Raw genomic sequence first — 16,223 nt, 5'->3', positions numbered from 1 at the left:
TGATTTTCTATCCCCAGAAGTTGTCTTCTTTCATGAGTTCAAGGACAGTTCCCGTATCATAGTCTCAGAAAGGAAAAGAAAAGGGGAGAAGAAAATGATCTCTTCTTTTAAAAAGAAACAAGCCAGCTGCCATACGCTGTGACCCAAACATATCCTTCCAGTAGAAACGAGTGCTCACGTTCCTGCATCTGTATGTGTGAGCATGCTTGTGCACACATACATGTCTTGACGTGTACGTGGAGGCCAGATGGCACCTCACAGGAATCTGTTCTCTCCTGTTGTGTCGGTTCCAGGGATCGAACTCAGAACATCAGGCTTAACCCATGCGCTTTTAACCACTAGCTCACATTGGCTTAGGATCTTTCTTAAACTGACTTGGATGTTGGATAAATAAATGCCTTTGACTCATTGACTGTAAGTTAGTCATACTTGGGCTACAGGTTAGTGACACGCTTACATCTGGCTACAGAGGAGGCTGGGAGAGAAGGCCTGTAAGTTAGCTCCAGTGGGGGGAAATAGATAAGCATGTTGTCACGTGTGTAGTTACTATGCTCCGTAGTTAACCACTGTTCTCAGCTATTGTGGGGCCCATTGGACCACCAGCTTAGAGAGCCTGTTTTTTGATGTGAGACGCTCAGCGTGCATTCACTAAGCTTGAAAAGTTGCGCCCTCACAGGTCTTTCCTTCCAGGCTCTACTTGAATCTGGTTCTTGGCAATGTGAACGTGACCCTGCTCAGCAATCAGGCCAAGTGAGTATATGCCTGGATCCCAGCGCGCTCTTTTTATCTGTGAGCAATGGATGGAAGCTAGGGCTTTTGCATGGATAAAAACCTGTTAGCAGTTGAGGCCCTGACTATGGGCTTTCTGACCCTGCCCACCTCAGTGGGGGAGCACTGGGGAGAACCTCTCCTTTCTTACTTTCACAGGGTTGGTCTGTTTGTGGCTAGGATTATTCTGTTTTTTTATGAGAGCGACACCGGCTCTACCCCAAATCTTATCACAGCATCTGTCCTGGGCAACAGAGTCCTGTCTAAACAAATCTAGGTGACATCTCCAGCTGACACTAGCCCTTGTTTTTGCTGCAGTCTTTAAGTAAGGGTAGAGAAAATTTTTCTGTAAACCATGTTTGTCCCCAACATGGCCTCAAAGCCCAGGGACAGGGCCCTTCTGTAGTTGGTCCTCTTTCCCTCACTAGGCATCCCCAGTTGAAGGTCAGGTTCCCCTGTAGTTCAGTGGGCAGGGTATGGCAGCAGAGGCAGTGCTAGGGGCTTGGGGGGGGGGCACAGTGGGATGGTAGTGATGGGATGTGAGACATTCCTGGGGTGTCTGTCCTGGCAGGTTCGCTTACAAGGACGAGTATGAGAAGTTCAAGCTCTACCTGACCATAATCCTGCTTCTGGGTGCTGTGGCGTGTCGCTTTTTCCTTCACTACAGGTAATGGGGCACGGTGGTGGGTGTGAGGGAGGGCATGAGGACATGAGGAGGGGGTCCTCAGGGCAGCGGTCTTTTCTGTTTTCCTACCCCATGGCTACTGTAAGCTGGGGAAGAAGCAGTTTTGACAGGAAGCAGCATTCCTGCTCACCCCATCCGTCTAGCAAGCTTTATGGAATAGCTGCTGCCTGGCAGGGCCTCCTGGTGTGGTTTGTGCATGCGCTAGGTTGTGACATAGCCTCAGCGTGGAGCATGGCACTGACACGCTGTGGCATGGGTGAGCCTTGACAGCATCACACTAAGTGAAAGAACACAGGTACACATGCACAGGTCCATTGGTATGAAATGTCTAGAAGGACAGGTTCAGACACATGCAGTGGGGCAGAACTAGCCAGGGGACACAGGAATGGGGGATAACAATTCAAGGTACCAGCTTTTTTTTTTTTTTTTTTTTTTGAGAGTGATGGAATGCTTTGGAATTAGTCAGCAGTATAGCAGAATGAGCAAAAGACACCAAACCACATGCTTTTAAATTTCTTTATCAGTATTTATTTATTTATTGCTTGCTTTTTTGACACAGGGTCTCTTTGTAGCCCTGGCTGGCCTAGAACTCACTCGGTAGATCAGGCCGACTCTGAATCCACAGTGATCTGCTGCCTGTGCCTCCCAAGTGCTGGGATTAAAGGCTGGTACTACCCAGCCTTTAGATTACGTACTTTAAAAGGGAAACTTTTTTTATGGCATGCGAATTATATCTCATTTACACCATAAATAAACCAATAGGGCTGAGGATGTAACCCTGTTGGGAGAGTGCTTGCTTGGTATGCAAGAAGTCCTTGGTTCAGTCTTCTGCACAGAATAAACCCGGTGTGGTGGTACACCCCTGTAAGAGTGGAGGCAGGAGGGTCGGAAGTTCAAGGTCATCACTGACTACAAGAGAGTTGGAGGCCAGCGTAGGATATATGGGACAGTTGATACATAGAAAAACTTGATGCACAAGAAACAAAATGAGCCACAGGCCATCTGAATTTAAATCCTGGCCTTGAGGCAGAATGGTTGTATCTATGGGCAGACTCCCTACGGTCCCCAGCCTCTCCATTTATGTCAGACAGTGGCAACAAGCCACACTTCACGGGGTGTGTGATAGTATCCAGTGTCTGCCCATCACTGATGGAACCGAGGGGGGTGGGGCAGACAGTGCTGAGCTGAGAATGGAGAAAGGAGCCATATCACCAAGAGGGTCTGCTCCATTCCCCTCTCTGCTTGGGTTTTCTGCTGTAAGCAGGGAGGCAGCCAAGTATGGTTTAGGCATTTGGCTTAAATGTCAAGGGTTTATTTCTTGGCATACACTTTCCAGAGAGAGTCCAGCTGCTGTTCTGGCTACTTGAATTTCCCAACAAAGGCCCTTGCAGGCTCTTAGCCCATGCCTGCCTGCTGCCACTGTCTGGCTTATGCCCCGGAGGGCAAAGGCTGCGCACACCAGTAATGCCTGCTCATCTGCCCTTCTGGAAAAGAGTTGGGGTTCTTGGTATGCCGTCACAGGCACTTACACTGAGGCCTCTGGGTTTCTCCGGGGTCAGCCTGTGATGTGTCCTGTCCTAATCCAGAGTCTAAGCTTCCCCCCAGAGCCTGTACGGTTTCCTATCTCTGCCCTCTGCTTATCCAGGAGTCTAAGACCTAAGATCTCTAGTGAAGTTTTGCCAACTAGAGAACATAACAGCAACATAGTCTGTCTCCACTTGGGAGGCTGAAGTGAGAGGTCAGGATGTTGCAGGACCAGGCTGGCTGAGTTCCGAGAAAGCTCTTCCATGCCTCTCATTGCTTTCATCAGTCAGTGGTGTTTTATAGCTCAGACCTGTTGCACCCCAGTTCTGTGTGGGCTGGAGGGCTAGGGAGGGAGCCTCTGTCAAATCTTGGGATGTAGAGGGGCCAGGTAGAGATGGCACAGGGTCTGGGCATAGGCAAGAGGAGACATCCAAGAACTGATTTGAGCACTATGCATTCTGGTCCTGGCTGTTCTGGTCCTCAGCAAGGGGAGAGCTCAAGCTGTTCCCTGGGGGTTGTTTCTTCCAACCAGGGTGACAGATGAAGTCTTCAACTTCCTGCTTGTGTGGTATTACTGCACCCTGACCATTCGGGAGAGCATCCTCATCAGCAATGGTTCCAGGTAACTAGAGGCATGGCCTGTGGGGACAGTCAGTTGGAGGAACAGGGAGCCAAAGAGAAATGTTGACATCCAGGGTGGGAGAGACCATGCCTGATGCCATGGGCGTAATCTCACCTACTTTATGGTCAGTCTCTTGGTAACAAGTGACAGAAACCCCAAGTCAGGCTGATTTACTGTCATTAGGAATCTGTCGTCTCATAAAAATACAGGAGGTTCACTGGGACTGACCTCAGGTAGGGTTCATTCAAGCACTCAGACACTGAGCGATCCTCGGTTTCTCTCCCTTCCACTCAGTACTGTCTGTTCTTGGGCTCTATATAAGGTGATCCAACAGCAAACAGGGCATGTTTCTTTTCTGATAAGTCTCACCAGCTTTGCCTCACTGGCTAGGAGCAGGCACTGGCTGGATTGTGTGCCTAACTCTTAACTAGTCTTTGTTACCAGAGAATGCAAAGCTGACTGGGACACCGGGGGAATGAAGAAAAGACAAAGACAGTCACAGTGACACACAGACAGACACGTGGACATGCAGAAATGACCAGATTTATGTGGACTGGGCTCTCTGATGGAGAATCTGCAACACACCAGAAGCTCAGTGTGTTTATTTATTTATTTTTAAAGATTATTTACTTATATATAAGTACACCATAGCTGTCTTCAGACACACCAGAAGAGGGCATCAGATCCCATTACAGATGGTTGTGAGCCACCATGTGTTTGCTGGGTTTTGAACTCAGGACCTATGGAAGAGCAGTCAGTGCTTTTAACCACTGAGCCATCTCACCAGCCTGCCCAGTGTGTTTATAATGTAGAGTGGAACACAGATGTATAGTTATTGCATACCGCTGGACCAAGGAGACAGGTTTAGCTGATCTCAGTAGGAACAGTTTCTGCAGGGGAGCAGTCTTCAGTCTGTAAATTTCTAGGGGAAGAAAGCTATGGGGGACATTTCCTACACATATTATCATCTTTCTTAGTTGGACAAGGAGGGAAGGCTTTGTAATTTCTCTGAGCCCAGCTCATGATGGATTTGCTGTTTCCTCCTGGGTCTGAAGGTAGATATATCAGCAACATAGATGCAAGTGCCAGGAGTGGGTGGGTCCCCAGAGGAACATTGTTTCTGGTGGGATAAATGGACTTTGCTGAAAGAAGGGGAACACCTTGCATAAGGGGTAAGGGTCTCCCAGGGTGTCTCTGAGCAGCTCTGGAGCACTGCAGGCCATGGCCTGAGATGGACTGTTTCACTATCCCTTGGGAGAGTAGACATAATTCAGCACCAGTGTCTTAATCTAGGCAGAAGGAGGATCCCAATGGTCCTGAATTCAGGAAGACTCCTGATTTCTTCATCTTCTAGCAGCTCTGCCTGCCTCTGAGCAGAGTCCTGGGACCCCAGTCAAGCTCCATGATTTGGGAGCTGGAGAGATGGCCCAGCAGTTAAGAGCATTTTCTTGCAGAGGTCCCATGTTTGGTTCCCAGCACCTACAACCATTCCAGAGGTTCCAACACCTTCTTCTAGCCTCTGAGGACACTGGGCACACATCTGAAGCACATACATACATACATACATACATGTAGGCAAAACAGCAATACACATAAAATAAAACTAAGTTTTTAAAATACTAAAAAAAGTATTTTTAAAAGATCCATGATTTGGGGCTGGCAAGATTGTGGTGGGTAAAGGCTCTTGCCACAAAGCCTGACCACCTGACCTGACCCTGGGACACACAAAGTGGAAGGAGAGACTCAACTATAAAGCTTTTTTTTCCTGACCTCCATACTCTCTCACCTATAATGAATAAACACATGTAAATATTTTAAAAGATCTATAATATGCTAAGAGTGGTATACATCTTTACTCCCAGCACTCAGGAAGTAGAGGCAGGTGGATCTCTTGTGAATTCCAGGCCAGGCCTACCAAGGCTACATAGTGAGATCCTGTCTCAAGAAAAAAAACAAATTCCATGACTTGCCACCCGTAGGACCTGTTTTCTAAAATTGATTCCTTTTTATGGTGACTCTTAACTTCTTACACCCTACTTCCTTTTGAAAATTATTCCTTTACCTCAGGCGGGGTGTGTGTAACACTGTCTCATGGGTGTAGAGCTAAGGGATAGTTTGTGGCCCTCAGTTCTTTCTTGGGAGCTGAGTTTACATTGGTTAGGCCTGGAGTAGCATTCCCTTACCCTCGAGGCCATCCTGTGGGCCCACCCTCCTGAGGACTAGTGAGGATCAGCCTAGATCTGGGTTTGTAAGCCTGGTTCTTCTCCTGGGCCTGATGGAGCACAGCTTTAATCCCAGCACTTGGGAGGTAGAGGCAGGTGGATCTCTGTGAGTTCGAGGCCAGCCTGGTCTACAAAGCTAGTTCCAAGACAGCCAGGGATACACAGTCACCCTTTCACCACCGACCCTCCTTGTGGGTTGGGGACAAAATGGGGCATCATCTGCCAACCACCTTCCAAGTCATCTGACACCCTGGTTGTCTTTTGCGGCAGGTTCTTCCCTTGCGTGTTCTCACCCTGAACATTGAGCTAAGAGGTAAGGACCAGAGCTGCCATCCCACCAAGGGGCACAGCAGTGCTCAGGGACTTAGCCTGTAGCCTGTAGATGAAGTCAGTGACTCTCAATCAGTCCTTGTCCTTTGTCTGGGTCATGAGTTCTTCACATCAAAAGTTAACCCCCTCCCCATTTTATTTGTTCATTTCTTTTTTTTTTTTTTTCTTTTGAGACAGTCTTCACTGTAGCCCAAACTGGGTTCTCCCCATTTTAGCCTCCTCTGTTGCTGAGATTACAGGCTCTCCTACTTCTTTTTTTTTTTTTTGATAGTTGTTGTGAAATAGGGTCTCACTATGTAGCCCTGGATCACCTGGAACTAGCTACGTAGACTAGACTAGCCTTGAACTCACAGCTTCTTCTGGCTCTCAAATGCCAGGATTAAATGCATAGGCCACCACACCAAGTTCCATCTTCCCCCTCCCCCTTTTTAACTTTCTGGTTGCCTGCTTACTTCCTGTCCCCATGGGCTTGCTGTCTCATTCTTTCTGTTGAACACATTAAGAGTATGGGGTGAGGAAAGGGCATGGAAAGAGATGGCTCAGGGGTTAAGGGCATGTATTATTGTTGCAGAGACCTGGAGTTGGATTCCCAGCACTCATATCAGGCAGCTCACAACTGCCTGTAACTCCAGCTCCAGGGAATTCAACACTTGGGCAAATGCACATACATAGCCACATACATGCACACATGGATGGATAGGTGGATGGATGGATGGATGGATGGATGGATGGATGGTTGGGTAGGTAAGGTGGTGGGTGGATGGTTGGATGGATGGATGGATGGATGGATGGATGGATGGATGGATGGATGAATGGGTAGATGGATGGATGGATAGATGGGTAGATGGATGGGTGGATGGATGGATGGGTGGATGGATGGATGGATGGATGGATGGATGGATGGATGGATGGGTGGGTGGGTGGGGTGGTGGTTGGATGGATGGTTGGGTAGGTCAGGTGGTGGGTGGATGGTTGGATGGATGGATGAATGGGTAGATAGATGGATGGATGGATGGATGGATGGATGGATGGATGGATAGATGGATGGATGGGTGGGTGGGTGGATAGATGGATAGATATAGGTATAGGTAGGCAGACAAAGAGACAGACAAATAATAAAGGACTACTGAGAGCATGTTGGTAGTAGTTTGTTTTTGTGTTTGCTTTAGTATGTTTAACTATAGACTGGCCGTCATCAGAAAGAAAGGAACAGAATTGATTACAAGAGAGGCTTCCCTGGAAAGATAAGGCTCATCAGGGGCACTAAAATGTCAGCTGGTGGAATTGCAGACCACACTTCACTTGCTTAAGTTTAGCAGGAACTTTTCTGGGTTCCTTGGAACAGGGATGATTGCTTTTGCTGTTTGTGGGTCGGCCCTGCCCACACCCCCACACCCACTCAGCACACACTGGGTTTGTTCCCTCAGCACCAGACACTGGGTAAGAGTTTCTGAGGTAACTCTTTGCCTCTAGGGATCACTCACAGACTTTTAAAAAGAGGGTTTCCTACATAATCCCACACAATAGTGGAGCTAGAGCTCAAGACTGGGGGAGGAGAGCCTAGGATAGACCAGTGGGCCCCTCCCAGAATGACTTGCAGGAGCTGTGGCCAGACTGGGGAGATAGAGCAAGGCAGGTGGGTTACTCCATTCATCTTATTCTTTTATATTAGTTTTATAGTCTGTTTATGCATTGTTTGTGTGTATGTTGAAATGCATATGCAACCATGTTCATCTTACGTTTTTTTTTTAAAGATTTACTTATTTATTTGATGTATGTGAGTACACTGTTGCTGTCCTCAGACACACCAGAAGAAGGCATCAGATCCCATTACAGATGGTTGTGATCCACCGTGTGGTTGCTGGGATTTGAACTCAGGACCTCTGGAAGAGCAGTCAGTGCTCTTAACCACTGAGCCATCTCTCCAGCCCATGTCTTCATTTTTTAAAAATGTGTTTTATTTATGGTATTTGGGTATGCACACATGTCACGGTGTGTACGTGGGAGGTAGAGCCTGTGGGAGTCAGCGTCTTCTCCACCATGAAGGTTCTTGAGATTGATGCCTCTCCCACCAAGCCATCCCTCTGGTTTTTCACCCCTTAAGGACCACAGGGCCTGTTGAGGTGCTTTGCTGAGATGAATGAAATCTGGGCCCTTCAGTGCAGAGAGGTCTTTGGGGGATACCTAGGTGTCCTGGGATGGCAGACCTGAACCACACAGGCCTCCTGTGATTGGCTCCTTGAAGCACAAACACACACTCTATCCATGTTCCTGCTTTCTACCTGGGGGCAGAATTGAAAAAAGGGGAGAAGGGCAGACATGGAAAGTAGGTCTGGGGTGGTGGGTTGGGGATTGTCCCACTTTGAGATGGAGACATCCGGGGTGGGTCTGATACCTTTCCTAACGGGTGTCATTTATTGGCTCAATAAACAGCTAGCTTTCCCCTTCCATTTTGCAGATATTGGAAACCCACACAGGGACCAAATCTGAAGGGCGGTTATTCCTCTTTAACTGTGAGGTTTAAGGAGACAAGAAGGGCCCCAGCAATGTTAGTCCCACTGGATACCCGTTTTTCCCTAGTTCGATCCCTACAGCCCAGGCTGCCTTCCTATCTCATCCACCAACACTTTGAACAGGAAGTCTTTCTGTCAGTCCCACAGAGCCAGTGGGAGTCTTGAGACAGACTTCTGATTGGCTAGCCTTGAGTCACTTGCTGACTTCTGAGCCAATGACTGTGGCTGGAGGCTGGCTCTGAGCTGTGTGTCCCCATATATTCCTCCTCTCCGTCCAAACCCCTGACTGGGTGAGGTGCTGCCCCACAAGGAAGCCAAGGCCCTGGAGCCAGACAGATGGCAATTGATTGACAGCCTTTCCTTGTGGGTCAGAATGACTCCAAGGAGCCAGCCACCGTCCCTGGCTCCCACTGGTCTTTTAGGGGCTAGACTTAGAACAAACATTTCCCGAGGGTGGTGGGCAGGGAGAGAGTCTTCAGAGCAGAACTCATTCCACTGGCTCTCCTGCAAATCCGGAGCACAAAGCCAGAGGCCACCTGGTGTTGAGCAGTATGCCTGGTGCACCCTCTGCATAGTGTCCTGCTGGGAGAAGCGGTGAAAGCTCTCCCCCAACCGTGCCCAGCAACCAGTACATTCCGTCCCTACATTCTAGATGCAGATGTATGTGCTTTTCCTGGAGCCCACAATGCCCCTGCAAGCTGCATGTCTGTAGCCAACAGGTCCAGGTCTAATTGGGGTGAAACAACAAAGGTCTAAAATTGATTATGATGGTTTGCACAGCTCAGCCAAAAAAGAAAGAAAGAAAGAAAGAAATTTACTTAACCCCACAGAATCGCACAGTATCTAAATTCTATTACAGTGGAAACTGTTACATAAACACATATGCAGAGAACCAGCCTAGAGCCCTGGGCTGTGAAGATGACTGTGCTCATAAATGCGAAGCTGGGGAAGAAGGTGGATTCCTAGTTTCCCCCGATGTCGCCGAGCTGTGTTTATTGGTGGCATCTGTCAGAGCTGGGCTCTGGGCACAGCGAGCTATGAAATTAAAAGCTGCTGCTCAGTCAGGCTTGTTGCCCAGGGTCTGCATCAAGCCCAAGCTGCTCCGTCACCAGGAGAGAGTGTTTCTCAGGGGAGCTTTAGCCGGGAGTAGGACAAAGGAGCCCAGGGGCAGCCAAGACCTGAGAGCTGTGGCCTTGCAAAGCTCTGGGGAGGTTGTAGTCAGACCTTTTGGTTGCTCGTTAGGTGGAAAGCCTGAAATCTGGCTAACTGCCTTTACTGTTAAGAAATTGGAGCCAGAGTCCTTTAGATGCTGAAAGGCTGAAAGTACATCAGGCTTGCTGGGGACAAAGAAGCAAATGTCTTGACCTGACCTCCTCTGTGACAGATGACATCCAGACATGTGTAGGGGAACAGAGCACATCCGTAAATGGTGCTTATGGAGGCCGAGGGTGTTGGATCTGCTGGAGCTTGAGCTCTGGGTGACTGTGAGACACCTAACGAGGATCCTGGGAACTGAACTCTGGTCCTTTAGAGGAGCAGCAAGGGCTCTTAACCCCTGAGCTATCACTCCAGCTCCTTTTATATTTGAGACAAGGTCCTCCTGTCTTGACCGTCTGTATGTTGGGATTACAGGCCTGTGCTACCATGCCTGGCCTCAGGCTAATTCTCTCAACAGCCACAGGTCTTGGTCATTATTTCATCCATGGTGTTAACCTGCCATCAGGAGTGGTAGTGACATAGAACCACCTCAGAGGCACATGGTAGATTCTTCTTCCTGTTGAGAAGAACAACTTAGCACCCCCTCTGCAATAGCAGATCCTCAAGGTCTCCTCGACTCTTTTTTATAAATTAAGACATTGTCTCATTGTGTAGACCAGGCTGGTCTTGAACTCAGAAATCAGCCTGCCTCTGCCTCCTGAATGCTGGAATTTTTTTTGGGGGGGGGGGGCAGTACTTGAATCCATCTCCTTAATCCTTTCTGAAGATAGTTCTGAAGAGAAGATGAGGGCTCCCTGGTCCCATTGCTGGGTCTTTATGGCGCTTTGGGCAGAGCAGGTTGCTACAGTGTGTTGGATAGGAATTCCCAGAGGTAAGCTCCTTTATCCTGGGCTGGCTCTGAGGCTGAGGTGGATATAACTAAGTTCAGGAACCCCAAGCTGAAGGAGCCCCAATTTCTCTCAGTAAGATTCCCACAACGTTTAACTACATGCAAGGCCAGGCCTAGATCTTTGACAGATGATAGCAGATAAACTGGGGGTATATGGGAGACCCCACCATAGTGTTCTATCTGTGCCTGTATGGGGTGACGCTGAATTTGTGACTGTGTGTGTGTGTGTGTGTGTGTGTGCGCATGTATGTGTGTGCATGAACACACACAGGCGAAAATAGATGTGTATTTACAGATTTACTAAGCAGCTGCTTTGTTTCCACTGCCACAGATGAGCAACACAGACACACCCCCTCCTGTTCCTCTGGGGCTTATATCTCTATAGGAAAGAAGCTCAGATTACAGATAAGAAACAATAATAAACACCGTAAAGAAAATGAACCCAGGGCTGAGTGGTTACTCAGCAGTTAAGAACACTACTATCTTTCAGAGAACCTGGATTCAATTCCCAGCACCCACATGGCAGCTCACAACTGTTTGTAGCTCTACTTCTGCAGGATCTAACACCCTTTTCTAGCTTGCACACACACACACACACACACACACACTCAAAGTACATAGATATAATGCAGACAAAACCCTCATAAACAGAAGAAGAGGAGGAGGAAGAGGAAGAAGCCACTGTCGCCTGATGTGGTGGAGAGGATGCCTTTCATCCCAACACTTGGCAGTCAGTCAGAGGCCTGAGTATCTGAGTTCAAGGCCATCATGGTCTACACAGTGAGCTACATAGTGAGACCCTGTCTAAAGAAAGAAAAAAGGGGGCGGGAGAGACGGCTCAGTGGTTAAGAGCACTGGCTGCTCTTCCAGAGGTCCTGAGTTCAATTCCCAGCAACCACATGGTGGCTCACAACCATCTGTAGTGGGATCTGATGCCCTCTTCTGGTGTGTCTGAAGACAGCTACAGTGCATTCACATACATAAAATAAATAATTCTTTTAGAAAGAAAAAAAAAAAGGAACAAAAAGCAAAATGAAAATCAGACTTCCATTGTTGTAAAATGTCTGTTAAAGAGATGTTTTAGGCAGTGTAGTCAGGGATGGGCTTTGGGGGGAAGTAACATTTGGTTTGAAACTCACATTGGGACCTCAGAGCCCAGCAAGGAAAGGACAGCGTATACGGAGGACAAACTGGGCATTTTAACCAACAGACATTTCTTTCCTGTGGCTCTGGGGGCTGGAAGTCCTCGATCAGGCATCATCAGTGCTGGCCTCTGGGCTTCTCTCCTGGCCTGCAGATGGCTACCTTCCCATCCTGTGTTCTGTACGGCCCTTCCCCTGTGCTCGGATCTTCCTGGTCGACTCTTACAGAGACACTAGGTCCCTCCATCCTTTGCCTTGTGACACAGAGACAGTCATGCTGGAAGGACAGGGGGATTCGACTGCAACGTAGAAGTTCAATCACGTAGTTCGGTCCAGCATAGGCTTGGGGTATCTCAGTGCTGGGGAGCTGAAGAAGGTGGGGCTTGAGGGTGCTGTGTGGGTAAGGATGTCCATCACAGAAACTCCTAGACACCAGAACAGGTCCCCATACTAAGCTGCAAGTAGTTTGTTTGGGTTTGTGTTCCTGTGCAGGAAGAGTTAAGGTATGGTTTGGCCATTTCTTAGTCACAGGGCAGCCTCTGCTCATGGAGGCTAGGAAGCAGAAAGCTGCCTGCCTTCCTTGCTCCTTCTGAGCTCCTTCCTTTCTTTCTTCTTATCAAGAATCAAGGGCTGGTGGGTGTCTCACCATTATGTCTCCACGTTCCTGTCTGGAGTGATGTTGACTTGGTAAGTCTTCCCTGTCACCTCCGTCTGCTGGAGTCGGAGCGAGGGCTGGTACATGGGGACGGGGTTCTCAGAACTGACCTGTGGGTCACGAAAGCAAGTGTGAACTGAAAACTGGGCTGAAGGCCTGGCTGCCAGGGCCCTGCGGAGCCAGCTGGGAGCTTTCTGGAGACTATTTCATAGTTTCTGTTGGCTGGGGCAGAGGTGACAGGGATCAGCACGGGGAACCAGTGACCACGATGTCCCTTCATTCTAGAAAGGGGGATGGGTGTAGCCCCATCAGCTCGAGGACAAAGGACAGAAATGTTCTCTTCCTTTTGGGGTATGGGTGAATGCCTGGTTTTACAGTGTATCCCCCTTTCTGGTTCTCTCGCTCTCTTTCTCTCTCTCTCTCTTTCCTCAGGCCTAACGGACTCATTTATCAGAAGTTTCGAAATCAGTTTTTAGCATTCTCCATTTTTCAGAGTGAGTTCTCAAGCCTGGCTTAGCGGGAGGGGGAGGGACCTGGTTTCTCAAGATCCCCTCTATCCCCCCCCCCCCCCATACTGGTCTTAACATGCTTTATCCCTCAGTGGACGGACAGCTCAGATATGTAATGACCCTACAAAGCACTAACCGGATTAGAAACCTCTGGACTTTTCCTAGGCTTGCAGTGGGCACTCAATAACCGTTTCTTGGAAAGCAAGCTTATGCTGGGTGCAACTGGGCAACTTTAAGACAGGAAAGAAATGGTTCCGTGTAGAGGGAAACAGTCACGGGGGGGGGGGGGGGAGTGAGGTAGTCACACAGAAGTATAGTTGTGGTGAATTATTAAAGTAAAAATTAAAGCAGGTGGCCAGTATGCTCTCCTCGCCCCCTCTGCCCAGCCCACCCACACTAGGCCACACTTCAAGGACCTAGGATTTGGGGGAAAGGCCTTGGGTATGATGTTTTCCTTGATCGTGGGTGCTGTGCTCCCCCTACAGGCTGTGTTCAGTTCCTACAGTACTATTACCAGAGGGGCTGTCTCTACAGACTGCGGGCCCTGGGGGAGAGGAATCACCTGGACCTCACAGTGGGTGAGTAGTCGGTCAACCCCCCTCCAGCGGAGACACAGCATCAGAAGGGCGTCAGACCTCCATGCCGCAGAGCCGGGGCTGATGTTCTTCCCCAACTTGCTGTTCATAATTGATCAGGGATCGTGTCTCAGCCACCAAGTGCTGGGCCTTGACCCTACCCTTTGGAATGCCTGTCTTTCCTGTCTGAATCTAGTAATATACACAAGTAAATAGGGTTAGGCTGGTTGTGGTGGGGCATATCAAGTCACAGCTACTTGGAAGGCTGAATTGGAAGGATCCCTTGAGCCCAGAAGTTTGAGGTCAGCCTGGGCAACAGAGAGACTGTGGTTTTTTGTTTGTTTGTTTGTTTTTTAAAAAACAGGCACACACCATACATACTTTCTTACTTCTTCCCCCACAGAAGGGTTCCAGTCCTGGATGTGGCGGGGTCTCACCTTCCTCCTGCCTTTCCTCTTCTGCGGCCATGTGAGTCCTTCTGCTGTGGGTACCACTGTCAGGGATGACTCCCGAGAACAGGAGCTCTCCCCCTCCCCCACGGTTTCTGTCTCGGGTATCTGTGACAAGGTGCCTGTCCATACAGATAACCAACCACATCTAGATTCCTATTATGGCTTATTTAATGCTTGAGCCTCACAGCTTCCTGGGGGTCTGAGGGCTTCCCCTCTGCTTGCGGCAGTAGCACAGGATGGGGCCTTCTCTCTGAAAGAAAGGTGGTAAGCCTCAGGTAGCCCCCGTGATCCCATTTCCTTGGGATCTAGGACTTGCTGTGTTTGAGATACTTGCAGTCTCGGGGTAGGGATGCCCATGTCTTGGGTAGTTGGTCAGGGATGCTAGGGGGGTTTTGGTCCATCTCCCTGGCTTTTCCACATGGACCTGCAGGGAAACTGATGGGTGAATGGTGCCTGTCTCCTTGTCTCCAGTTCTGGCAGCTCTACAATGCCGTCACGTTGTTTGAGCTCTCCAGCCACGAGGAATGCAAGGAATGGCAGGTACCATACCTCCCCGTGTGTCTGTATGTCTGTCTGCCTGGCAGTAGGGAGCAGGGAGCTTAGAGAGAGCAGGGCTTCCCTGGGAAGGACTCTCCAGTCCCGTTTCTCTGCTGCTGGGGCCTGAAACAGCGGGAAGGGATTCAATATCGAAGGGGGTCCTCAGTGTCTCTGAACAAAGGATTATACCATTGAACACTCTACCTGATTGGGGGCCCACCTCATTCACCTGCTTCTAACCATTTGCCGATCACTCCTGTAGCTTGACTGAGAGTCTGGGGTTGAGGCTAGTGGCAGGTTCTTCCACAGAGAAACTGACTTCTTCTCCTTCCTCCCCTGCCCTGGGCATTGCGGGACACTGTACTCTGGACGGACCAGGTATTTGTGCTGGCTCTCACCTTCCTCATCCTCTTCCTCGGCAATTTCCTGACCACACTCAAAGTCGTGCATGCCAAACTCCAGAAGAACAGGAACAAGACAAAGCAGCCATGAACCTCCGGACTCTTGGGACTTAAGGCTGCTGGGGATTCCAGTCAGCACCCTGGCGGCCAGTCATCAGTGGCCATGGGCAGCAGCATCTCAGGGGCCAGCAGCATCTCTGGGAGCAGGGCCAAGGCCCTGGTCCCGAGCAGACACGAGGAATGTGAAGGCCGCCTGTGCGCACAGTATTAACCTGTCCCAGCTCCCTATTTATAACATATTTAATATTGGGTCTTCCCTGCTTCCCTGGAATCCGAGGCCTTCCCCTGAGCTCTGTAATGGCAGTGGGCAGGTCTATGTCTGTCTTCCAGGGAGAAGCAGAAAGCCTCAGGGAACCTCTCTCTCCCTGTTCCTATCATTTGAATCCCTCACTGGGGTTTAGATGTGCCTCACTGGGGTTGGCTTTAGCTGACCTGCTACTTACTGTGTCCCAGGCACCGGGTGGAATGAAACTTTCAGCATCCTGTGGAGCCCCTCCCCACCGCCCCTGCCTTGGGCCCCACCTCTGCTGTAAGCTTCTCACAGCCCCCACCCTCTGTGGTGGGGAAATATTTAAGTTTTCAGAGAACCTACCTGTCTTGTCTCTTGCCTTGTGTCTCCTGAACCGCCTTGGGGAAAGTGATGCAGCCTCCTTGGGAGCTCCATATCTTTTCCCCTTGGAGCGGAGCGGCGGGGTTTTAGGGATGGCTTCCAGCAGAGGGCGCCCAGTCTCTGGGCTGTTGGAGTTTCTCACTGGTAACTTGCTGAGAGTCCTTGGCACAGGACCCAGATTCTCATTGTGACTGGAACTTCAGCCATTTGGAGGTCACCCATTCCCTTCCTCTCTTCACCTCAGAGGCTCTCGTTTGTGTGGGAAAGGGAGGAATGTCGTGGGGGTGGGGAATCTAAGTGGGCTCAGCCCAGGGTGCAACCCTGTGAGGTGCAGGCAGCAGCAAGAGTGGAGGGGCAGACATGTCCAGTTGAGTGTTCTGTCCCTTCCTGCCCATGGGCCTCAGCTGCCTCACCTGCTGACAGACGGTCATCACAGCTGGCCTCCCCAGACACGTGTCACTTGGTCCTCACAGGACTTTAAAATTCTTTAGTTTTATGATAAAAATGAGAT

The 16,223-nt window shown here is 49.6% G+C and overlaps 1 protein-coding gene across 2 annotated transcripts in view; it reads left to right on the top strand.

Annotated features, from left to right (window-relative positions):
• The window catches only part of TMEM120B (transmembrane protein 120B), a 38,410-nt gene extending 22,721 nt beyond the window's left edge, over positions 1 to 15,689 (top strand). Inside the window, exons 4-12 of one of the 2 annotated variants that reach the window (XM_080940402.1) lie at positions 691 to 750; positions 1,340 to 1,435; positions 3,510 to 3,599; positions 12,535 to 12,600; positions 13,001 to 13,062; positions 13,563 to 13,655; positions 14,056 to 14,120; positions 14,576 to 14,644; positions 15,020 to 15,689. In XM_080940402.1, the coding sequence (XP_080796528.1) occupies positions 691 to 750; positions 1,340 to 1,435; positions 3,510 to 3,599; positions 12,535 to 12,600; positions 13,001 to 13,062; positions 13,563 to 13,655; positions 14,056 to 14,120; positions 14,576 to 14,644; positions 15,020 to 15,133 (715 nt within the window). In that variant the 3' untranslated portion in view covers positions 15,134 to 15,689. Of the gene's footprint in view, positions 1 to 690; positions 751 to 1,339; positions 1,436 to 3,509; positions 3,600 to 12,534; positions 12,601 to 13,000; positions 13,063 to 13,562; positions 13,656 to 14,055; positions 14,121 to 14,534; positions 14,648 to 15,019 lie in introns of those variants that run through there. The other variant, XM_080940401.1, reaches the window with a different exon arrangement.
• The last annotated feature ends 534 nt before the right edge of the window (positions 15,690 to 16,223 follow it).

Source organism: Micromys minutus (genome assembly GCF_963924665.1).
Source record: "Micromys minutus genome assembly, chromosome: 29".
Taxonomy (NCBI): domain Eukaryota; kingdom Metazoa; phylum Chordata; class Mammalia; order Rodentia; family Muridae; genus Micromys; species Micromys minutus.
The sequence above is the reverse complement of the archived record's forward strand: the minus strand, read 5'-3'. Positions and strand labels throughout refer to the sequence as shown.